The sequence below is a fragment of the Henckelia pumila genome, chromosome 1, assembly GCF_033568475.1.
Source record: "Henckelia pumila isolate YLH828 chromosome 1, ASM3356847v2, whole genome shotgun sequence".
NCBI classification, from domain to species: domain Eukaryota; kingdom Viridiplantae; phylum Streptophyta; class Magnoliopsida; order Lamiales; family Gesneriaceae; genus Henckelia; species Henckelia pumila.
In genome coordinates, this window is record NC_133120.1 from 69,718,486 (window position 1) to 69,745,082 (window position 26,597).

The 26,597-nt window shown below is 38.4% G+C and overlaps 2 protein-coding genes across 2 annotated transcripts; both read left to right on the top strand.

Moving 5' to 3' along the window:
* The first annotated feature begins 12,494 nt into the window (after positions 1–12,494).
* Positions 12,495–13,043, top strand: LOC140864482 (uncharacterized). The gene is made up of 2 exons (XM_073268695.1): positions 12,495–12,852; positions 12,901–13,043. The coding sequence occupies exons 1-2, from the start codon at positions 12,495–12,497 to the stop codon at positions 13,041–13,043; spliced, it is 501 nt and encodes a 166-aa protein (XP_073124796.1).
* An 8,764-nt stretch (positions 13,044–21,807) lies between these two features.
* Positions 21,808–22,416, top strand: LOC140864486 (uncharacterized). The gene has a single exon (XM_073268709.1). It carries the CDS (start codon positions 21,808–21,810, stop codon positions 22,414–22,416), a length of 609 nt encoding a protein of 202 aa, XP_073124810.1.
* The last annotated feature ends 4,181 nt before the right edge of the window (positions 22,417–26,597 follow it).

Genomic DNA, 26,597 nt, shown 5'->3' on the forward strand with positions numbered 1-26,597 from the left:
TCCTTCAGGGCCTCAATCTAGAGATTCATTTTCGTGTGGCGATTGGTGAGGACATGAGTTACGAGGATTTGGTGAGCCAATCCCATCAGGCGGAAGACAGACTCCGGCGTAACAGGTCCTTTTTATCTTCTTCCAAGCCAGCTAGCTCTTTGGGCCCTAAGGTTCAATCTTTCAAGAAACATGGTGTGTCTTCTTCTTCTTCTGGCTCGGGTTCAGGTGGAATTCACCACTTTGGGAAAAAGAAGGGCCAGGGACAATCTTCACCCGACTAAGAAATGCCGCAGGTCAGGAGCTTGTTTTTGATGTGCCGAGATTGGCTATATGAAGAGGGATTCTCCATAGGGTACCGGTGGATCAGCGTCTGGTTCTCATCCTTCCGTTACACAGAGGTCACAGGGAAAGATTATTGGGAGCACCAATCAGAGACCTCGTGTTCCCGAATAGGTGTTTGCGCTGAGTCAAGATAAAATTCAGCAGGAGAATGAGGAAGTTATAGCAGGTACATTTATTTTACGTGGCATTGTGTTGGGGTGTACATTAGAGTTTGAGGGCTCTGAGTTGTTAGAGAACCTTATGGTTCTAGAGATGGAGGATTTTGACTATATTTTTTGTATTGATATCTTGGCCTCTTATAGATCTACGGTGGACTGTTATCAAAATATTGTCCAGTTTCGTCCGGTTGAGGGCAATAGTTGGTTCTTTTATGGTGAGGGAGCATGACCCCTTATGCCTCTAGTCTCAGCTTTGAGGGCCGGACAAGCTTTAGAGGCGGCTAGGGAAGACTACCTTATCCATGTGATTGATATATCCGTAGGTAGCAGGCCTATATAGGAGTTACCCATAGTTTGTGAATATCCAGATGTCTTTCCAGACAAGATTCCAGGATTTACTCCTATCCGAGAGGTCCAGTTCGGGATTGAACTTGTACCAGGGACGACATAGATTTCTCGAGCGCCTTATCATCTAGAACCAGCAGAGATGAGAGAGCTTCAATAGCAGTTGCAAGACTTATTGGATAAGGGATATATCCAACCAAGTGTTTCACCTTGGGCAGCGCCAGTCCTTTTCGTAAAAAAAGAAGGATGGTTCTATGCGTCTCTGTATCGACTACAGACAGTTGAACCGTGCGACGGTTAAGAACAAATATCCTTTGCCATGGATTTATGATTTGTTTGATGAACTTCAGGGTACCTTTGTGTACTCCAAGATTGACTTATGGTCATGGTATCATCATTTGCGTGTTCGAGATGTGGATATCTCAAAGATAGTATTTCATACCTGATATGGTCACTATGAGTTTTTAGTGATACCTTTTGAGTTAACGAATGCGCCTGCGGTGTTCATGGATTTGATGAACAGGGCATTCCGTGATTACCTAGACGTTGTCTTCATTGATGATATTTTGGTCTACTCACGCACTGTTGATGAACATGCGTAACACTTGAGACTTGCATTGCAGATTCTCCGTGAGAAGTAGTTGTATGACAAGTTTAGCAAGTGTGAGTTTTGGATTGACTGAGTGATATTTCTTGGTCATGTTATCTCTCGAGAAGGAGTATCAGTCGATCCGAGTAAGACTAAAGCTATTTTGAATTTGTCGTGTCCGACTACAGCTTCAGAGATTCGTAGCTTTTTGAAAGAGTGGGTGCCCGGTTAGCCAACTTGTGGCTAAGGGCTTTTATAACTCTATGTAAAACAATCTTTTGTTTAATATAATTTACACTTTTATAATGGCATTGACTTTATCTTTCTTCATAATATTATATTATGATATACTATTGTTGTTTTGATAAAGACCTTGAATATACTATAGTGTATGTAAGATGTGGTAGCACATGGGGATGACTATCATGAAACACATCTTATAGTCACTGTATATTCTAAATTGTTCCTAGTCAATTGAGCCGTCCGCAAATAAGGATAAGGATCGCTCGAGATTGAGACTAGTATTTGCGATGCCGAGTACCACGTTTCATTGGTATGGAACATAGAGATGTTCAAAGCATGCAAATGGATATTCATATGATGAATGATCGAACTACCCTATTCGGACTTTTCAAGTGGTTATCACTTATCGAGTGGGAAAAGTCCGCGGTTTTGGTTGTACACCATTAGTCCTTATTACTTGAAACATCATTGAGACTCTATATGCTAGTACTGTACTTTGACTCGTTTACCGACTCTATTGGGGTCATCAGGTGTCGGGATTGGGTACAGTTATGACACATATAGGAGTCGATGCTTTGTTGTCAAGGATTCACCACTTACTTGCGAGTATGGATATCCTATGCGATCTGAGAAGATATTAGTGTGACGAATCTCTGGCCAGAGTACATGATGTGTTTTAGGTTAATGGGTTTTCCTAGTAACACATACGATGTCACTATTTGATCTCCAAGATGTAATGCATAGTTATCGAATCTCGAACGACTCTCGATATACCAATGGTTGTTGATTCGATCGGGATATATGGATGAAGGGACTATACTGTACGCTAACCAAAATCTACTGATTCTTGCAGGCACTATCAGTAATACCTAGGGAATCATGGTGCGATGTTGCTAGGCGCTCTTACCATGATTCGATGGGTAAGTTGGAAATTGTTGTTCCGAGTCACAAGGAGTTGTGAGCCCACGGCTAGCTGTATTCCTGAACCATTGAGGGTTACACAAGTAATGATTACTAAAACCCCGTAGAGATAGTTAAATTTAAAGAGTTAAATTTAATGAAAGAGAAGTTGGACTTCTTAACTAAAGGGAGTGGGATTTCCTAAAATGACATAGGGATGGGCATTTTTGGAAATCACTGAATTCGGATTCATAAAAATTATCTTGACTTTAAAACATGCAGAAATGATTTCTATTGCACATTGGTAAAATCAGTTTATCAATCGGAGTCACGATGAATTTTATATTAATTTCTAGAACAACGGGCTTGGCTTGTTGGGCTTAAGTTATGGATTGTGGGCCCTAAGGAGTTAGAGTTCTAATGCAATTATAACTTAATCTAGTCTAAAAATTATCTATAAATATATGTACTGTTTTCGAAAATTACACAAGCTTTCAGTCTAGCAATTTTCGAAAATCAGTCTATATTATTCAAGAGGTTTTTCGAAAATTCCTCTGTCCCTTTTGAAAAAATTCGGGCTGTGATTTTTGTGAAAAATTACAATTCGAATTAACAGATCAAATCTGTTTATTCTCTACGTAAAAATTTTGATTGATTTCTAGTGCAGTCAATCAGAGGGTTTCTGTTTTTCGTTCGTGGACCTAATTCCGGTGATTGATCGTGACGCCATCGGTTCCCGGGATTTACAAGAAGAGCAGATTAAGTTCTGTTGGTTTCCATAATCTCGCTTCGAGATTTTAAAGTAAAATATTTAATTGTGATTATTTGTTTTACTTACACATATTTAATCGTAAAAGTTTTGATACCCTTGATATGGAATCGTTCCATATAATAAAATAAAATTTTTAAACTTCCGCTGCACCGGGTATCAATTTTTGATTGATCTGAACACGTTTTTCAATAGTGGTATCAGATCCAGGTTGCTCAGATCAAATGATTAAATTAATCGATTGTACAAAATTTTTAAGACTCGGTTTTTGAAACAAAACGAAAATTTTAAAATTGAATTTTAATGGGCAAATCGGGCAGCGATTGTCGCTGCCCGAGGCAGCGAGCGTCGCTGCCCAAGGCAGCGAGTCCATCGTTGCCCAAGGGGCAGCGATGGGCTACCCTGCCCGGGCCCTTTTTTGGGGCGCGGGCTGCCCGGGATTGTCCCGGGCAGCCCGGAAAAATTATTTTTAATTTTTAATAAAAATTTTAATTTTTTTTGAAATTTTAGTTTTTGATCTGATCAAAAATTGTTTTTGATTGGTTCACGAGGCATCGGATCGAATTTTTCGAGTTCGAAAATTTTAAAAATTGATTTTTGGATAAATTTGAATTTTTGGAAAATTTATAAATTTTATCCGTTAAATTAAATTTTATAAAATTAATTATTTTGGTACAATTGATGATAAGATATGATCTTATGGATGGATAAGATAAAATATGATTTTATCTTTTAAATTATGATGCATTTGCATGTTTATCCAATTATTTAATTATTGAATTAATTATTGGATAAAGGATGATCGATTGCCATGACCAATGTTTTAGGTGTATGTTAGATAATTTACATTTGTCTTATTGTTGTTGGATTTTATTAATGGGCTTGGTTTATAGCCCAATATGATTGTCATATGTAATAAAAGTGGGCCTGGTTTATGGCCCGTTCCCACCCCTAAAAAGTTATCCTATATTTGTCATCGAAATTTATTGTAAATTTATTAGACTTAGTGAGAGACAAAGATTTGAAGAAATGGTGGGCCCAGAAGACAATGAAAACCGAAAAAATGTAAATTGGAAGCTCAATGTAATAGGATTGCATTGCATACTTGCATATCACCTAGGATTGGACTTAGACTCGTGATTGGCAACCACGGGTCGATTAGTTAATGGGATCGATCATCCTTAAATAATATATGATATTATTGATGTATGCATGTTTAGACTAAATTGTATGAATCCCGCAAGCATACATAAATTGCATGATAAGACAAATTTTCAAAATAAAATCCCTCATTTTAAATATGATTTAAAATTGATATCAAGATAAACAAAGGGAATTTAAATATTTTTTAAATATTCCTACCTTCCATCAACGATCAATGTATGAGATGCTACCCGCAGATATGGTCTGGCTCATATTATTGGGGGGGCCCGTTCGTCGGAAAGCTGTACATTGATCGGCACATGTTGTAAGTTGGGTGGAACTCCCATGGGATTGGCTCATATTATTGAGGATCTACATGGCGACCGTCCATCACAACTTAATATTGATGGGTCATCTAGACATGTCACAATAAACGGCGTCATATTATTGGGCCCTTATTGGACATGAGGTGAAAACATGGGGGTTGCTTTGGAAGCAATTGGGCTCTACCTTTTGAAAATTATGGTTGACTGATATTATTCGGGACTATGATTTGTCAATTGGACTCCATGTTCCCACTAAGGAAAGGGTTTACCTTTTTCACTAGAGGGTAGTGAAATCGTTAAAATAGTGGGAGTGTAATTCATAAAATTAAAATTCGCCATATTTTATGTCTTAGTAAATTAATTAAACAAATCATTGATTATTGTCTGTTTCCTTTTCAGTATTTCATTACGATGAATTCGCGAAATCCACTATACTCAATTCTTGAACAAAACAAATTGACTAGCGTAAATTATACGGAATGGTTCCGTAAATTAAAAATTGTTCTAAACTCGGAGAAAATTTTCTACGTGTTAGAAAAGAATCCTCCAAAGGAAGCACCGGCTAATATAAGTCCGGAAGAATTGGCAAAACTTGATCAATGGTGGGACCATGATATCAAGGCTAAATGATATATGCAAGCTTCAATGTCTGATGAACTCCAGAGGCGATTTGAGGATGCCGTGAATGCTGCTGACATACACGTGCACCTCAAGGAACTTTTTGGAGCTTAGTCAAGGTCGAAAAGGTATGCCACCATCAAAGAGCTCATGACATGCCGCATGCGAGATGGGACTTCGGTCCGTGAGCATGGGGTACACATGATTGGGCTCATTGAAAAGTTGGTAACACTCGATTTGACATTGGAGCATGAGCAAAACGCGGACTTATTACTTCTTTCACTTCCTTCGTCGTTTGATGGATTTGTGGTAAACTTCAATATGAACAAGATAGAGGCCACCCTTGAAGAGATGGTCAATATGCTTGTGTCTTATGAGGCCACATTAAAGAAGGATAAACCGGTACTCTTGGTTGGCTCTTCTTCTTACTCCAAGAAGGGGCCAAGTGGAAAGGGTAAGAAACGTTCTTCCCCACCCAAGAAGATTGTACCAAATAAGAAGGGAAAGGCCAAGGTTTCAAATGTGAATAAAGATGATAACGTTTGCCACTACTGCAAGAAACTCGGTCATTGGAAACGTAACTGCAAGGAATACCTCGAACAGTTGCGAACTGCAAAGGGTATGTTTTACATTGAAATAAATGTTTCGCTTAATACTTCTTCTTGGGTATTGGATACCGGATGTGGATCTCACATTTGCAATGATTTACAGGTGATGACAAGAAGTCGTAAGCTAAGGATGGGTGAGACCCAGCTAAGGCTCGGGAATGGTTCTAGAGTCGAAGCCAAAGCTATAGGAGACATTTATTTAGTTTTGCAGAACAATTTTAAGTTATTTTTGAGAGATGTTTTATATGTTCCGGATTTGGTCAAAAACATTATATCTATTTCTATGCTTGATAGAGATGGTTTTTCTTGCAATTTTGTGAATGGGATTTGCAATATTTACAAGAATGAATGTTTGATTGGAAATGGACAACTTGAAAACGATCTATATAGCTTAAAATTAAAAGACGTTCCAATTAATTATGTTGATAAACCGGTAACAACAATTAAAAAGAAAAACGATAGTCAAAACCCAGCAAACCTTTGGCATCTAGGCTAGGTCATATTTCCTCAAGGAGGATGAACAAGCTAGTGGGAGAGGGCATGTTTGATATGTCTGATATTAACTCTCTACCTACTTGTGAGTCCTGCCTAAAGGGAAAAATGACTAAATCTCCTTTCAAAGGGAAACCTGAGTGTAGTCAAAATCTGTTGGATTTGATCCACACAGATGTTTGCGGTCCATTTAGGATTGGTACTAAATGTGGCAACACTTACTTCATTACCTTTACTGATGATCATTCTAGGTATGGGTATTTATATTTAATGAAATATAAGTCTGAAGCATTTGAAAGGTTCAAAGAATTCAAGGCTGAAGTAGAAAACAAACTAGGTAAAAGTATTAAGGCACTTCGATCGGATCGAGGTGGAGAATACTTAAGTACCGAGTTTTTGGACTATCTAAAAGAGAATGGGATTCTCTCTCAGTGGACTCCTTCTATGACACCTCAGCTGAATGGTGTTTCGGAGCGTCGCAATCGAACTTTGTTGGACATGGTTCGATCTATGATGAGCTTCACTGAGCTCCCACCTTTGTTTTGGGGCTACGCGCTTGAAACGGCAGTATTGTAACAACGTCCACACTAAAGCAGTAGATAAAACACCATACGATTTATGGAATGGCAAAGCTCCTAAGTATTCGTACTTGAGGATTTGGGGATGTCCTGCTTACGTGAAGCAGACAGTGGGAGATAAGTTGGATAATCGATCCACCTTATGTTATTTTGTAGGGTATCCAAAGAATTCAATCGGATATTATTTCTATCATCCTGCTGAAACAAAAGTGTTTGTTTCAAGGAATGCCACCTTCTTGGAGAAGGAGTTCTTATTGGATAAGAAAGTCAAGATGATGGAACTCGAAGAAATTCGAGAAGAACCCGATATACAAAATAGCGATCCTACACCTCAAGAATCATCACAAGACACGCCTATTACTAGGAGATCCGAGAGGACTTCTAGGCCTCCTATTAGATATGATCTTCTTCTTGAAGGGGATCAAAGTGAACCCGACATTGGATGTGATCCAAGAAACTTCAAAGAAGCAATTTCTGATGCGGATTCGAATTTATGGCTTGAAGCTATGCAATCGGAAATAGACTCGATGCATTCTAACCAAGTTTGGTCTTTAGTAGATCCTTCCGATGGAATTGTTCCAATTGGGTGCAAATGGATCTATAAGAGAAAGCTTGGGCCTGATGGAAAGGTATTGACCTACAAGGCACGATTGGTGGCAAAAGGTTGTACTCAAAGACAAGGAGTTGACTATGATGAAACCTTTTCACCAGTCGCAATGTTCAAGTCCATAAGAATCCTTATTGCCATAACAGCATGGTATGACTATGAGATATGACAAATGGATGTAAAGACTGCATTTCTTAATAGAAACATTAAGGAAGAGATCTATATGATGCAGCCTGAGGGATACACATCCATGGGAAGCGAGCATAAGGTATGCAAGCTTCAGAGATCAATCTATGGTCTCAAACAAGCATCAAGAAGTTGGAACCAGAAATTTGATGAAACGATAAAGGATTTTGGTTTTATCAAGAACCTGGAGGAATCATGCGTGTACAAGAAAGTAGTTAAGAATGCGGTAACATTCTTATTACTTTATGTTGATGACATCCTACTCATGGGAAATGATGTAGGGATGTTGCAGTCAACAAAGGTATGATTATTTGGTAGATTCTCGATGAAGGATTTAGGTGAGGCATCCTATATTCTAGGAATTCAGATCTATAGAGATAGATCTAAAAGAATTATAGGACTCACTCAATCAACCTACATCGACACCATATTGAAAAGGTTTTCAATGGATGGGTTCAAGAGAGGACATCTACCTATGTGTCATGGAGTTTCTCTATCCAAGTCTATGTGTCCCAAGACTGACGAAGAGATAGAGAAGATGACACACGTGCCATATGCGTCAGCCATAGGTAGTATCATGTATGGGATGATATCTACCAGACCGGATGTAGCCTATGCTCTGAGCGTCACGAGCAGATACCAAGTCAATCCCGGTCAAATGCATTGGAAAGCCGTGAAGGATATTCTTAAGTACTTGCGAAGGACTAAGAATTTATTCATGGTTTATGGAGGGAGAGAATTGAAGTTGGAAGGCTATACCGACTCTAGCTTCCAATGTGACGTGGATGACTCGAAATCAACATCTGGATTTGTATTCGTGCTCAATGGCGGTGCTGTCTCTTGGAAGAGTTCCAAGCAGGACACCACAACAGATTCCACCACTGAGGCAGAATACATTGCATCATCAGCTGCTGCTAAAGAGGCGGTTTGGATAAGGAAATTCATCCAAGAGTTGGGTGTAATTCCTGAAGCTGTTGGTCCAGTCCCGGTGTACTGTGACAACACGGGTGCCGTTGCTCAGGCAAAGGAACCAAGGTCTCATCAGAAGTCCAAACACGTACTAAGGAAATACCACATCATCCGGGAGATCGTGGAAAGAGGAGACATCAGTGTCGAGAGAGTGGCCTCTACAGAAAATATCGCTGATCCGCTTACTAAGCCCTTGCCAGGACCATTGTCTGACAAACATCGCGTAGCAATGGGATTACGTAGTATGACTAGTTGGCTTTAGGGCAAGTGGGAGATTGAAAGAGTGGGTGCCCGGTTAGCCAACTTGTGGCTAAGGGCTTTTATGACTCTATGTAAAATAATCTTTTGTTTACTATAATTTACACTTTTATAATGGCATTGACTTTATCTTTCTTCATAATGTTATATTATGATATACTATTGTTGTTTTGATAAAGACCTTGAATATACTATAGTGATGTGGTAGCACATGGGGATGGCTATCATGAAACACATCTTATAGTCACTGTATATTCTAAATTGTTCCTAATCAATTGAGCCATCCGCAAATAAGGATAAGGATCGCTCGAGATTTAGACTAGCATTTGCGATGCCGAATACCACGTTTCATTGGTATGGAACATAGAGATGTTCAAAGCATGCAAATGGATATTCAAATGATAAATGATCGAACTACCCTATTCGGACTTTCCAAGTGGTTATCACTTATCGAGTGGGAAAAGTCCGCGGTTTTGGTTGTACACCATTAGTCCTTATTACTTGAAACATCATTGAGACTCTATATGCTAGTACTATACTTTGACTCGTTTATCGACTCTATTGGGGTCATCAGGTGTCGGGATTGGGTACAGTTATGACACATATAGGAGTCGATGCTTTGTTGTTAAGGATTCACCACATACTTACGAGTGTGGATATCCTATGCGATCTAAGGACATATTAGTGTGACGAATCTCTGGCCAGATTACATGATGTGTTTTAGGTTAATGGGTTTTCCTAGTAACACATACGATGTCACTATTTGATCTCCAAGATGTAATGCATAGTTATCGAATCTCGAACGACTCTCGATATACCAATGGTTGTTGATTCGATCGGGATATATGGATGAAGGGACTGTACTGTACGCTAACCAAAATCTACTGGTTCTTGCAGGCACTATCAGTAATACCTAGGGAATCATGGGGCGATGTTGCTAGGCGCTCTTACCATGATTCGATGGGTAAGTAGAAAATTGTTGTTCCGAGTCACAAGGAGTTGTGAGCCCACGGCTAGCTGTATTCCTGAACCATTGAGGGTTACACAAGTAATGGATTACTAAAACCCCGTAGAGATAGTTAAATTTAAAGAGTTAAATTTAATGAAAGAGAAGTTGGACTTCTTAACTAAAGGGAGTGAGATTTACTAAAATGACATAGGGATGGGCATTTTTGGAAATCACTGAATTCGGATTCATAAAAATTATCTTGACTTTAAAAGATGCAGAAATGATTTTTGTGCACATTGGTAAAATCAGTTTATCAATCGGAGTCACGATGAATTTTATATTAATTTCTAGAACAACGGGCTTGGCTTGTTGGGCTTAAGTTATGGATTGTGAGCCCTAAGGAGTTAGAGTCCTAATGCAATCTAGTCTAGAAATTATCTATAAATATATGTACTGTGTCCGAAAATTACACAAGATTTCAGTCTAGCAATTTTCGAAAATCAGTCTATATTATTCAAGAGGTTTTTCAAAAATTCCTCTGTCCCTTTTGAGAAAATTCGGGCTGTGATTTTTGTGAAAAATTACAATTCGAATTAACAGATCAAATCTATTTATTCTCTATGTAAAACTTCTGATTGATTTCTAGTGCAGTCAATCAGAGGGTTTCTGTTTTTCGTTCGTGGACCTAATTCCGGTGATTGATTGTGACGCCATCGGTTCCCGGAATTTACAAGAAGAGCAGATTAAGTTCTGTTGGTGTCCATAATCTCGTTTCGAGATTTTAAGGTAAAATATTTAATTGTGATTATTTGTTTTACTTACACATATTTAATCGTAAAAGTTTTGATACCCTTGATATGGAATCGTTCCATATAATAAAATAAAATTTTTAAACTTCCGCTGCACCGGGTATCAATTCTTGATTGATCTGAACACGTTTTCCAACACTTTTTGGGATTGTCAGGATATTACCGGCGGTTTATCGAGAATTTCTCGCGTATTGCTAGACCATTGACACAGTTTACAATAAAAAATGTTCCTTTTGTTTGGTCAAGCGAGTGCGAGCAGAGCTTCGACGAGTTGAAAGGCAGACTGACTACTGCACCTGTTCTTGCATTGCCATCAGGATCCGGGGGCTACGTAGTTTATACTGATTCATCTCTTCAAGGTTAGGCTGTGTGTTGACATAGAATGGGCACGTGATTGCCTATGCCTCCAGACAATGAAAGACCCACGAAGGGAATTACCCAGTGCACGATTTGGAGCTTGTAGCAATCGTGTTTGCACTAAAGATTTGGCGTCATTACCTGTATGGAGAGAGGTTTGAGAACTTTTTGGACCACAATTGTTTGAAATACTTGTTCACTCAAGCGGAACTGAACATGCGACAACGTCGATGGTTAGATCTTCTCAAGTACTATGATTGCGAGATTAATTATCATCCAACTACTTCTAACCCAGAGACGTACGCACTCAGCCGGAAGGTGAGTATCAGTGCTCTTAGTATCAATGCAAGGGCTAGCACCATTGGAGAATGTTGTTCTTCAGGGTTTATGTTTCAGCATAAGAAGAGGCAACAGGGAATCCGAGTCTTCTCAGTGTTAACCGACCCATCCTTGTTTGCTCGCATTCAAGAAGTGCAGTTTTCTGATTCGAAGACGCAAAAATTAGCGAGACTTGCTCGGGGAGACAACACATCTGGTTTTCAATTTCAGATAGTTGGATTATTGTGCTTGTCTTACAGAGTCATGGTACCTAATGACTCAGCCCTGCAAGAGAAATTTTTGTCTCAAGAACATCGTAGTATATTCGTCGTGCACTCATGTAGTGCAAAGATGTATAAGGATCTACGTACCAAATTTTGGTGTAAAGGTATGAAGCGTAGTGTGTATCAGTTTGTCTCTCGTTGCCTTGTTTGCCAGCAGGTTAAGGCAGAACATCGATGACTGGGTGGTCTGATACATAGTTTGGAGATTTCGGAATGGAAGTGGGAGCATGTGACGATGGAATTTTTCACTCACTTGCCAATGACCTCCAGACAGTGTGATGCTATATGGGTTGTGGTGGACAGATTATCCAAATAATCTCATTTTCTTTCGTACAATCGCGAGTTCAGTTTTGATCACATGGTGAGATTGTACATTCAGGAAATTGTGCATTTTCATGGGGTGGCGTTGAGTATTGTCAGTGATAGGGATCCGAGATTCACCTCACGTTTTTGGGGTAGTTTTCAGTGAGCCTTGGGTATTACCTTGAGTCTCAGCACATCGTATCACCCAGAGACTGATGGTTAGTTCGAGAGGACTATTCGGACATTGGAATACATGTTGAGGACTTCAGTGATGGACTTTGGATTATCATGGTAGGATCATTTTTCGATTATAGAGTTTGTATATAACAATAGCTACCATCGCAGTATTGGCATGGCATCGTTTGAGGCTATTTATGGTCGTCGTTGTCGAACACTCATATTCTGGGATGAATTAGGGAAGAGACAGGTTGAGGGGCCGGAGATGATTCAGCAGATTGTGGATAAAGTTGAATTAATCAAGAAGAGTATCAAGACAGCACATGATAGACAGACAAGTTACGCCAACACCAAGCGCATACCTTTGCATTTTGAGACAGGGGAACATGTCTTCTTGCGAGTTTCTCCTTTTAGGAAAGTGATGAGGTTTGGTCTCAAGGGAAAGCAAGCGCCGAGATTCATTGGCCCGTTTGAGATCTTGGAGAAAGTCGACGATGTGGCCTACCATTTGGCATTACCTCCATATCTATCCGGTATTCATAATGCATTCCATGTATCGCTACTTCGTTAGTATGTGGCAGATGAGTTGCACATTCTGCATCTGACGGAGATTCAGCTAGAACTTGATTTGTCTTATGTTGAGAAACCGCTCAGAATCCTTGACAGAAAATACAAAGTTCTTCGGAATAAGCGCATTCCTCTGGTCATGGTTCAATGGCAGTGATGAGGTACCAATGAAGCTACTTGGGAGCTCGAGATTCGTATGTGTTCTAAACATCCAGAGTTGTTTTGATTGTATTTATTTTTTTGCAATTAAGTTGTAATTGTAACTACAGTATTGTAATAAGATATTTCAGTTTTGTGTTCTGTTATCCTAGTCCTGATTTCTAGGAATGTAGTAACCCGTCTCCAAAATAAGTAATCAAGCACCTAATTATGTTTAAATGGCTAAAACTTGATTAAGGGATCTTAAAAATGGTCGGGAAGGTTTCAAAAATTCGAAGAGATCGGAGGGTTTGAACGGGGTTCGGAGGGTCCAAACTAAGATTGGAGCCAATCCAAACTAAGATCGGAGCCAATGCCTAGGATCGGAAGCTCTGTTGAGTTTGGAGGCTCAGAACTTGGATCGGAGGTTTCGATCGTGCACAAGTCCAGTTGTCTTAAATATTAAATCATGCATGACGTCACTGAAGGGGCTTCAGACGCTCTGAAGGTGGATCGGAGGCTCTGAGAGTGTCGGCAGGCGTCCTTTGGAGGCTAGACACGGTATGGCTGAGGGATTTCGGATGCATGGATCGGACACTCCGATCAGGATCGGAGGATCCAAACTTAGGATCAGATGCTCCGATTCCTATCTATAACTAGAGGGACACGGGCATAGTTTCATTTGCATCTTCCAAAATCATCTCTCTCGTTCTTAGCTCCTTTTAGGCGATTTTAGGGGTTTCTAGGCGTTGTATTGGAAAGCCGGGAGGGTTGGAGCGCTGCGGGGACAACATCGTAATTGTGCCTAAAATTTTAGGAAGTCGTCATCAAAGGGCTTACTACGGACGCATGTATAACTTTGGATCCCTATTAGGGAGTATGAGATAGCTTAGTTAAGGATTTTATGATATTATAAGTGATATGGTAATTATTGCTTATAGGTTTGGAATGTTACCTGGACTGCTAGGTTGCTAGGGTGATCGGGGTTTCTTCTTAAAAGTACATACGTATTATCCGAGATACCAGGTTGGATATATATTGCGTAATTTTGTGCCCGTAAGTGCACGTTGTCAAGTTTTAATATTTAATGAGTAGAGAATCGATCCCACGAGGAGTATTGTGAAAATTATTCAGTGCTTGTAATTAAAATAGTCTAAATTTTATCTAGAAAATTAAATAAATAGTTTTGTTTTCAACTTAAATAAATAATAAATTTTAGCAAAGCTCGCACACAACTTTAGAAAAATATCAATGAGAGAAAATTGTCTAGAGGTTTTGATTTCACCTGGTTTCAACAACAGCTACTTCTAATTAAATCATTTTCATGAATTATATTCAATTAATAACCAAGAACACTTAAATTATATTATTTCCCTCTCCCGAGCAACAAATAATGTGCATCAACTAAGATTCAATTTCAATATCCCTATTAAAAATATAGTCTTAGTGATATATGAAAAACGATGTTCTTTCTAAGGCTCCGTTAATGTTATACACTCTACCGAACTATATAAACAATCAACAGTGTAATTTATATTGTTCCTATTCAAAATTCCTTCTCTGGAGCAATGATTTTGAATAAATATAACAATCCAATTAGTGATCACGTAATTGAAAAGACAATCAAATCTAGAAAAATAATTAATTTAGGAGAATTCAATCCAATAAAATTAAAAACTCGTAGAAGAGTCTACACCAGGTTCCATCAACCTCTAGACTAATAAATTTAGTTCATAATTAAAATTTTTTCAAAACAAATCATGTTAAGAAATCTACACATCAATTCAATAATAATAAGCTCAAAAGGAAGAAAACAAATCTGAATATTCGACGCCATGTCCGGTCAATCGATCTTCGTCTTTTGTTCCAATTTGTTCTTCACGTTGACTCCAGATTTCCCAAGCCTTCTTCTTCTCATGATTTTGCTCTCCAATTTGTGTTGTATTGTGGCGCCTGCTAACCCTCTTTGTGTTTAGAAAAATCCTTTTTATATGATCCTAAAGTCGTCCAAGATAAGCCCAAAATAATCCCCAAGTTTCCTTCTTGAATCAGACTCCTAAAACTTCAAAACTCGATAGCGCGGGCTCAATAAACCATGCGCGGGCACACATAAATATATGACCCGATCCTTCAAAATTCTTCACATCGCGTGGGCGCGCAATTCCTTCCAAGCGGGCGAGCATGCATCTCCGTCCCTTTTATTTTCCAAGCTTCTCACCAACAGCGCTATTGCGCTTCTTCTTCTTCTTCTTAGGCGCAATTGCTCTTCCTTTAGCGCAATTGCTCTTCATCAAGTGCTATTGCGCTTCGTTCCACTCAGCCGCGCTACTGCCCTTATTTCAGCTGCGCGACATTTTTTAAAAAATCATATCTCACAATATAACCATCGGATCGAGCTGAAATTTTGAGAGAAGCTTTAAAAATCCTAAACTTCATTATGAACGGTGGAGATCGGATTTGAATGTCTAAAACATTCCTAGTAATTTTCGAAAGTTGCTGTCTATAATTCGTATTTTCGCTTTTCTTGATATTTTTCCTCCAATCTTTGCATCTCACAAAAACAACAACAAACATGCATAAAATCCATTTGATACATCACAAAATCCAAGTAAAATCATACATAAATTAAGTGCATAAATTTCACTTATCAAATCCCCCAAACTTAGACTTTTGTTAGTCCCGAGCAAAACAATAATATGTAATATAGTTGACCTCCAAATTTATACATTTCAAGATTCAATACATATGTCGGCTAATGTTCTCAAGAGTTCTCGTGCGTGTGTTATTTGCCAATCTTGTCTATCCTCTTCTCTTTCGATACACTAGTGCAACAAGTTTGTTTCATAGAATCATCTACTCCGCTCTGTAATTTCAAAACACTCTCTACCAAGTTCAACTTCTACTCACTAAGATCAAAAAGACTTTTCAATTTATATCACAGTTTTTCATAAAATCGCCGGATTTTGCACCGATTTTTTTTATTTTTCCCCAATAATTACTCGCAAACTTAGTTATAACTAAAGATAGGATTCGGATTTCAATCCCCTTGTTTATAGCCCGGATGGAGCATTAACCCCATTTTATCCGCAAAGTTAGCCATGGATTGGTGATTAGGATTTCAATCCCTTTCCAGACCCGGATGGAGTTGTTTTTAAAAAAGATTTCTATGTTGCTTTGGCAAATTTTTAGCTTTCAATATATTTGCCTAAATCATTTCTAAGCTTCTAGAAGTCTACTTAGGTTTCAAATATAAATCACCAAAGTAAAGAATCGAATCATCCAATCCACTCACAAAATCACAAAGCTTCTCTAATCACTAGGGTGTCAAAAATCAAGTCAGAGTGCATATGAATGAAAACTCAAGATTAAATATAGCTAACACGAGCTTTTTAGCACAAAAAAATTATCTTCATCATAGGCCAACACAATTACAACATCATGTCTTTAACTCAAACTAACTCATTAAAAATTTTCAATTTTTTAGAATTTTAAAACACCCTCCCAAACTTAAAATGTGCATTTTCCTCAATGTACAAAAGTACAATAAAACCAAGAACACATTCCTTGGGTACTGAGCATCAGTACTCGGCACCTTTTTAATCACTCAATGCTCATCTTCAGGGGTATCTCTTAAAATCTTGCAGCTCCACAATTTTTTTCACCTACACAACTCAAAATTATTATTAATATCTAGTCTCTACATGCACAAAATATAAATATAATAAAAAGGATAACAACTAAAAAAAATAAAAATAAAGCAAACAAAAAAAACTAGCTTGGGTTGCCTCTCAAGAAGCGCTTAGTTTATAGTTCATAGCCCGACTATACACTCAATCTATCCCGGTTCCACTTTGTTGAAGGTCTTTCCCTTCTCTTTTACCCTCCAAACATACTCAACAACCCTCTTGATCTTTGATTTCTTTTTGTTCTTCTTCTTATTGGCCATCGGCGGATCCGTCTCTTCGCACTTCTATATTTCTCTCAACTTTGTAGCAACATTCCATCATTTTTGCTTGATCGATCATCAACACTCTCTCCATGGATGGATTATTAGCCTCTTTAAATACATTAAAGATAACTTTGTCACCTTCAACTCCCATTGAAAGCTCTCCTTTCTTGACGTATATCTTGGCTTCAGCAGTAGCCATGAATGGTCTCTCCAAAATCAACGGCATATTTTCGTCCTCCTCCATATCTATCACAACAAAATCCGCAGGAAAAATAAACTTATCTATTTTTACCAGAACATTCTCGATGATTCCATGTGGATATTTGATAGATCTATCAGCTAGCTGCAATGCGATTGTTGTGGGCTTCACCTCTCCAAGTCCTAAACTCCTGAAAACAGACAAAGACATTAAGTTAATGTTATCTCCTAGATCACAAAGTGCATTATTAAAATTAGAAGAACCAATAGTGCAAAGAATAGTAAAACTCCCTGGATCTTTTAATTTTTGTGGTAGCTTCTTTTGAAATAACGCGCTGCACTCCTCAGTCAGGTTGAATGTCCCAAAATCCTCCAACTTTCATTTCCTAGACATCACCTCCTTCAAGAATTTTGCATAATTCGGCATTTTCAGAAGCATCGGTGAACGGAATATTAATGTGTATCTTTTTTAATATCTCCAAAAATTTAGAGAACTGCTCGTCCAATGCCTTTTTCTTGAACCTCTGTGGATATGGATGTGGTGATTTATACATCGGTTTAGGCACAGGTTCACTTTGCTTCTCCTCAACCTCTTCCTCAAATTTATTCTCTTCAACTAAAGAATTTCTTGTCCTCTCAGATGTCTCACTCTCAAGTTTTCTTTCTTCAGTACCTACTCGTTTCCCGCTCCGCAACTCTATCGCCTTGCAATGTTCAATGGAATTCACTTCGGTATTACTTGGGAACTAACTTCGATTATTATCTTTCAATGCATTTGCCAGTAGCCCAATCTGCGTTTCCATTGATTTCATCATGGCACCGATATTGACCACATGTGTCTCCAGGCAGTCAAGGCAAAACTCAGTTCGCGCCATCCTCTTACTAGACTCATTGACAAAAGTACTTACATCTTCTAACGAAGGCTTCCATTCTCCCTTATTTGCATAAGAAACATTTTCTTGGTTACGGAATTCAGAATGTTAAGAATTTGGGAAAGAGTTATCTCGATAGCCTCTATAACCTCTTTGGTTGATGTACTGAACTTGTTCAGGAGATTAGATTCCTTGATGTCAACCGACCCACTTGTTGAATCTACAACATTCACCTTATTTAATTCAGTCACTTGTGTCATCAGAGCGGATAACTGAGCAAATATAGAGGTGAGAGGATCAATTGCATATGCTCCGATGGATTTCTTGACTCTCATACGTTTAGATGGCCATTGGAAACTATTGATAGTCATCTGCTCCAACATGTCATAGGCTTGTACAGGGTCCTTAGCAAAGATGGTACCTCCAGCAGCAGAGTCCACAAACATCCTCGTAGGCGCATTCAGTCCATTGTAGAACCACTCAATTTGCTCCCAATCTACAAAATTGTGGTTAGTACAACGTCTCAATAAATCTTTGTACCTTTCCCACGCTTCATATAGTTGCTCAGAGTCCATCTTCTGGAAGGTACTGATCTCGATCTTTAGTTGAGTGGACTTGGCAGGTGGAAAATAATTCGCTAAAAATTTAACATCCATGTCCTCCCAAGTAGTGATGCTTCCTAGCGGCAACGACTGCAACCAGCTCCTAGCCTGATCCTTGAGAGAAAAAGAAAACAAACAAAAACGAATAATATCTTCAGGAACATCATTCATCTTTTTCGTATCAGTTATTTCCAAGAATGTTCTCAGGTGCAGATGAGGATCAGCTGTGGTGATCCCATTAAATTGGTTCTGCTGAACCATATTAATCAGTGCAGGCTTGAGCTCAAAATTGTTGGCATTAATAGTTCCACGAGCTATTCCAGAGTAGTGTGTATGGATCACTGGTGGCAAGTGCTCTCTGATTGGCACCAAGGGAGCCTGCGGTTCATCATCATTCTCAGTCATGTTCCTTAATTCTTCTGTCCTTGCTCTTCTCAAAGCTCTTGCAGTGCGTTCGATCTCCAGATCAAACAATAGAGAATCAACGCTTTGAGATCGTCACATGAACTGGAATAAAGAATAATAAAATCAATCAGTAACTAAAAAAATAAAATAAAAACTCTAAATTAAAATCTAGACTAATTGGTAACAAGACTATAATAAAATCAACAAATTACTCACCAGCAACGGCGCAAAAAAATTTTTGCGTAATTTTGTGCCCGTAAGTGCACGGTGTCATGTTTTAATATTTATTGAGTAGAGTGTCGATCTCACGAGGAGTAATGTGAAAATTATTCAGTGCTTGTAATTAAAATAGTCTAAACTTTATCTAAAAATTTAAATAAGGAGTTTTGTTTTCAACTTAAATAAATAATAAATTTTAGCAAAGCTCGCACAACTTCTGAAAAAATATCAATGAGATAAAATTTTCTAGAGTTTTTTATTTCACCTGGTTTCAACCACAACTACTTCTAATTAAATAATTTTCATGAATTCTATTCAATTAATAGTCAAGAACACTTAAATTATATTATTTCCCTCTCCCGAACAACAAATAATGTGTATCAACCAATATTCAATTTTAATATCCCTATTAAAAATCTTGTCTTAGTGATATATGTAAAATTATGTTCTTTATAAGGCTCCGTTAATGTTATACACTCTTCCGAGATATATAAACAATTTACAGTGTAATTTATATTGGTCCTATTTAAAATCCCCCCTCCCGATAAATGATTTAGAATAAATATAACAATCCAATTAGTGATCAAGTAATTGAAAAGACAATCAAATCTAGAAAAAAAACAATTAATTTAGGAGAATTCAATTCAATAAAATTAAAAATTCGTAGAAGAGTCTACATCAGGTTCCATCAACCTCTAGACTAATAAAATTTAGTTCATAATTAAAATATTGTCAAAACAAATCATGTTAAGAAATCTAGACATCAATTCAATAATAATAATCTCAAAAGGAAGAAAACAAATCCGAATATTCGACGATGTGTTCGGTCGATCGATCTTCGTCTTTTGTTCCAATTTGTTCTTCACGTTGACTCCAGATTTCCCAAGCCTTCTTCTTCTCATGATTTTGCTCTCCAATTTGTGTTGTCTTGTGGCGGCTGCTAACCCTCTTTGTGTCTAGAAAACTTCATTTTATATGCTCCTAAAGTCGTCCAAGATAAGCCCAAAATAATCCCCAAGTTTCCTTCTTGAATCAGACTCCTAAAACTTCAAAACGCGATAGCGCGGGCCCTCAGTAGACAATGCGTGGGCCCGCATAAATCTCTGACCCGATCCTTCAAAATTATTCACATCGCGTGGGCATGCAAGTCCTTTCGAGCAGGCACGCATGCATTTCTTTCCATTTTATTTTCCAAGCTTCTCACCAACAACGCTGTTGCCCTTAGAATAAGCTCTACTGTGCTTCTTCTTCTTCTTCTTCTTCTTCTTCTTCTTATTAGGCGCAATTTCTCTTCCTTTGGCGCAATTGCTCTTCATTAAGCACTATTGCGCTTAATTCCACTCAGCCGCGCTACTGCCCTTATTCCAGCTGCGCGACATTTTTTCAAAAATCATATCTCATAATCTAACCGTCGGATTGAGCTGAAATTTTGACAGAAGCTTTAAAAATCCTAAACTTTATTATGAACAGTGGAGATCGGATTTGGATGTCTAAAAAATTCTCAGTAATTTTCGAAATTTTCTGTCCATAATTTGTCTTTCCGCTTCTTCTTGCTACTTTTCCCCCAATCCTTGCTTCTCATAAAAACAACAACAAATATGCATAAAATCTATTCGATACATCACAAAAGCCAAGTAAAATCATATATAAATTAAGTGCATAAATTGCACTTATCAATATACATGTATTATGTTTGCATGTTGTGTGTGACATTATTATGTGCATTATATTTTGCGGCATATATTCACACGTTGAGCTTGTTGATTTGATTTGCATAGTCTGTAGTAGGGGTCGCTCAGCCCCGTATTTTTGTGGATGAATTTCCATGGAATTGGAAATCGGTATATCCATGGTTGTATGGTATGGGAGCCACCTTCTGATGCGATGGCCCAGCGTGCTACATATCATGGCACCTTGACTGAGCAGTCTTCTGGATAGGTTTTCTAGTACCCATCATATTGCATGTTCATGCATAATATATGTATATTTGTACTTCTGTACTAAGCGTTTATGCTCACGTCCAAGTGTTTTGTGTTGGACACCCTATTTGATGGAGCAGGACTTAGGTTGGACGGACCCGATGGCAACGGTCGTTGAGCTGTAGTGGTTTCGTGGAGATCCTATTTCTGTTCAGGTTGTTAGGTTGGACTTTCAGTACCTTCCGTTCGATGTGGTTGTATAATATTTTATTTAGCCCGGTTGTTCTGCCGGTGTATGTTGTATTTTATAGTTCAAGTTTCCGCTGGATTTTTTAATGTCGTTTTATGATTTAATTGCAGGCTTAATCTCTGATTAGTTAGTGATTTTGGGTTGAGTCACTACATTTATTGGTATTAGAACATGCATTAATTTTGGGATTTAGTAAAACCGTTTTGGGATAACCTCTATTACCTTTGACCAGATAGCTGATTTCGATGAAAGCCACGGCAGCGGTGGCGGGCGTTGGGTGACAGGGACGATCGCGAGAATCATCGGGACCACCATCATCATCATCATCGAGATGATCACAGACGTTTTAGTATGCATCTTTTTACGCAGATGGGTCCAAAAACTTTGGTTGGAAGGGAATCACCGAAGGACGCGAAGAATTGGCTGGAATGCATGGAGGTTTGCTTCCGCGAGTTTCGATGCACAGAGGAGCAAAGGATGGAGACTCTTGACTATCTTGTAGAGGGGCGTGCACGAAAGTGGTGGAAGTCCACATCTGCATCTTTTGTTGCTGCGCGAGGCATCGATACTTGGGCAGAGTTCTGTGTAGCTTTCCAGAAGTTGTATTTTCCTCTTGCTCTCCGTCAGGCGAAAGCCAATGAGTTGGTGAGTTTGCGTCAGGGCACGATGACTATTGACAAATATCAGCAGAAGTTTTTTGAGCTATTATTTTATTGCCCAGAGATTTCTTCCAGTACCAAAATAAAGTATAATATGTTCCTTCAGGGCCTCAATCCGGAGATTCATGATCAAGTGGCGATTGGTGAGGACATGACTTATGAGGGTATGGTGAGTCGATGCCATCAGGCAGAAGACAGCCTTTGGCGTAACAAGTCCTTTTTCTCTTCTTCCAGTCCAGCTAGCTCTTTGGGCCTGAAGGCTCAATCTTTCAAGAAACAGGGTGTGTCTTCTTCTTTTTCTGGCTCGGGTTCAAGTTGAGTTCACCACTTTGGGAAAAATAAGGGACAGGGATAGTTTGCTACTTGTGGAGGTCGTCACCCAACTGAGAAATGCTGTAGGTCAGGAGCTTGTTTTCGATGTGGCGAGATTGGCCATATGAAGAGGGATTGTCAACAGGGTACCGGAGGATCAGCGTCTAGTTTTGGTTCTCATCCTTCCATTCCACAGAGGTAGCAGGGACAGTCTATTGGGAGCAATCAGAAACCTCGTGTTCCCGGATAGGTGTTTGCCCTGAGTCAGGATAAGATTCAGCAAGAGAATGAGGACGTTATAGCATGTACAATTCTTTTATTTGTGAAAGAGTGGGTGCCCGGTGAGCCAACTTGTGGCTAAGGGCTTTGATGAATCTTTGTATAAACAATCTTTTGTTTAATATAATTTGCACTTTTATAATGGCATTTACTTTATCTTTTATCATATTATTATGTTGTGACATACTATAAGATGTTTAGATGAAGACCTTGAGTATACTATAGTGTATGTAAGATGTGGTAGCACATGGGGATGGCTATCATGAAAACACATCTTATAGTCACTGTATATTCTAAACAGTTCCTAGTCGATTGAGTCGTCCGTTAATAAGGATAAGGATCGCTCGAGATTGAGACTAGCATTTGCGATGCCGATTACCACGTTTCATTGGTATGGAACATAGAGATGTTCAAAGCATGCAAATGGATATTCATACGATGAATGATCGAACTACCCTATCCGAAATTTCCAAGTGGTTATCATTTATCGAGTGGATAAAGTCCGTGGTTTTGGTTGTACACCATTAGTCCTTACTACTTGAAACATCATTGAGACTCTATATGCTAGTACTGTACTTTGACTCATTTACCGACTCTATTGGGGTCATCAGGTGTCGGGATTGGGTGCAGTTACGACACATATAGGAGTCGATGCTTTGTTGTCAAGGATTCACCACATACTTGCTAGTGTGGATATCCTATGCAATCTGAGGAGATATTAGTGTGACGAATCTCTGGCCAGAGTACATGATGTGTTTTAAGAAATGGTTTCTTAGTAGCACATGCGATGTCACTATTTGATCTTCAAGATGCATTGCATAGTTATCGAATCTCGAACGACTCTCGATTTACCAATGGTTGTTGATTCGATCGGGATATATGGATGAAGGGACCGTACTGTACGCTAACCAAAATCTATTGGTTCTTGCAGGCACTATCAGTGATACCTAGGGAATCATGGGGCGATGTTGCTAGGCGCTCTTACCATGATTCGATGGGCAAGTCGGAAATTGTTGTTCCGAGTCACAAGGAGTTGTGAGCCCATGGCTAGCTGTATCCCTGAACCATTGAGGGTCACACAAGTAATGGATTTTTAATCCCCATTGAGATAGTTGAATTTAAAGAGTTAAATTTAATGAACAAAGAAGTGGGACTTCTTATTTAAGAGTAGAGGAGTAAGATTTCCTAAAATGGCATAGAGATGGGCATTTTTGGAAACCACTGAATTCGGATTCAGAAAATTTATCTTGACTTTAAAAGATGCAGAAATAGTTTCTGTGAACATTGGTGAAATTGGTTTATCAATCTGAGTCACAATGAATTTTATATTAATTTCTGAACATGCGGGCTTTGCTTGTCAGGCTTGAACTTATGACTAATGGGCCCTAAGCTGTTAGCAGCCCACATTATAAATAAGTTATTGCAGTACAGAAATTAGATAACAGAGGTCACAAAATATTTTCGAAAACCCTAGCTGTGTTTTTAAAAGTGGCCGCCCCCCTCCCTCTCTGCTTGGGAAAATCCAGCCTGTGAATTTTGAATTTGCAGTCTGGTTTAACGGATCAAATTCGTTAATTCTCTTCGTAGAAACTTCTGATAGATTTTCTAGTGCAATCTATCAGAGGGATTAAATCTCTGTTCGTGGACCTGATTGAAGAATTGTTCGTCCATCAGTTCCTGGGATATACAACAAGAGCAGAGTAATCTGTTGGTGTCCATAATCTCGATTCGAGATTGGAGGTAAAAATTTAATTGTTATTTAATTTTTACACGCACAATTTAATCGTAAAGTTTTGATACCTATTATGGAATCGTTCCATATAAAATTTTTAAACTTCCGCTGCACCGCGTATCAATTTTGATTGATCTGATCACGGTTCTCCAACAGTGGTATCAGAGCCAGGTTGCTCAGATCAAGCGATTAAATTAATCGATTGTACAAAAAAATTTAAGCCTCGGTTTTTGAAACAAAATAAAATTTTTAAAATAAAATATTTTTTTTTTCGGGCAAAACACGGGCAGCGATTGGATCGCTGCCCAGGGCAGCGATCGTCGCTTCCCGGCCCGAGCCCCTTTTGGGGCGCGGGCCGCCCGGGATCGTCCCGGGCGGCCCGGGAAAAAAAAAATTAATTTTTTATTTTAAATTAAAATTTTAATATGTTAAAATTCTATTTTTGGTCCGATCAAAAATTGTTTTTGATTGGTCCACGAGGCGTCGGATCGAATTGTTCGAGTCCGAAAATTTTAAAATTGATTTTGGATAAATTTGAATTTTTGGAAAATTTATAGATTTTATCCGTTAAATCAGATTTTATGAAATTAATTATTTTTGTTACAATTGATGATAAGATATGATCTTATGGAAATATTGAGTAAAATATGATTTTATGTATAAAATTGGATTTTATATGTAAAATATGATTTTATTTGATAAAAAGATAAAATATGATTTTGTATGTAAAATAGGATTTTATATATGAAATATGATTTTATCCCTTTTAAATTTAATTGTCATTGCATGTTATCCAATAAATTAATTTTGAATTAAATATTATTGGATAAGGATGATCGATTGCCATGACCAATTTTGTAGGTGTATGTTAGGAATTTACATTTGTTTTTATTGTTGTTGGATTTATTAATGGGCCTGGTTTATGGCCCAATATGAATTGTCATATGTAATAAAAGTGGGTCTGGTTTATGGCCCGTTCCCACCCCTTAAAATGTATCCCCTACTTGTCATGGTTATTTATTGTAAATACATTAGACTTAGTGGGAGATGAAGAGTTGAAGACGGAGGTGGGCCCAGCAGATAATAAAGACTGAAGAAATGTAAATTGGAAGCTCAATGTAATAGGATTGTATTGCATACTTGCATATTACCTAGGATTGGACTTAGACTCGTGATTGGCAACCACGGGTCGATTAGAAATGGAATCGATCATCCTATATAATATATGATATTATTGTTGTATGCATGTTTTAGACTAAATTGTATGAATCCCGCAAGCATACAAATTTTAAATGATGAGACAAATTTTCAAAATTAAAATCCCTCATTTTAAATATGATTTAAAATTGATATCAAGATTAAAAGGAAATTTAAATATTGTTTAAATGTTCCTACCTTCCATCAACGATCAATGTATGAGATGCTACTCGCGGATACGGTCCGGCTCATATTATTGGGGGGGCCCGTTCATCGGAAAGCTGTACATTGGATCGACACATGTTGTAAGTTGGGTGGAACTCCCATGGGATCGGCTCATATTATTGGGGGATCCACATGGCGACCGTCCATCACAACTTAATATTGATGAGTCATCTTGACGTGTCACAATAAACGACGTCATATTATTGGACTCTTATTGGACATGAGGTAAAAACGTGGAGGTTGCTTTGGAAGCAATTGGGCTCTACCTTTTGAAAATTATGGTTGGCTGATATTATTCGGGACCATAGTTTGTCAATTGGACTCCATGTTCCCACTAAGGAAAATAGTTTTCCGTTTTCACTAGAGGGTAGTGAAATCGTTAAAATAATGGGAGTGAGATTCATAAAATAAATTTTGCCTATTTTATGTCTTAGTAAATTAATTAAACAATCACTGATTATTGTCTGTTTCTTTTCAGTATTTCATTAAGATGAATTCGCGCAATCCACTATTCTCTATCCTCGAACAAAATAAACTGACTGGCGCAAACTATACGGAATGGTTCCGTAAGTTGAAGATTGTCTTGACCTCGGAGAAGATGCTCTACGTGTTAGAAAAATCTCCTCCGAAGAAAGCACCAGCTGATATAAGTCCGGAAGAGTTGGCCAAACTTGATACATGGTGGGACCATGATATCAAGGCCAAATGCTATATGCAAGCCTCGATGTCTGATGAACTCCAGAGGCGATTTGAGG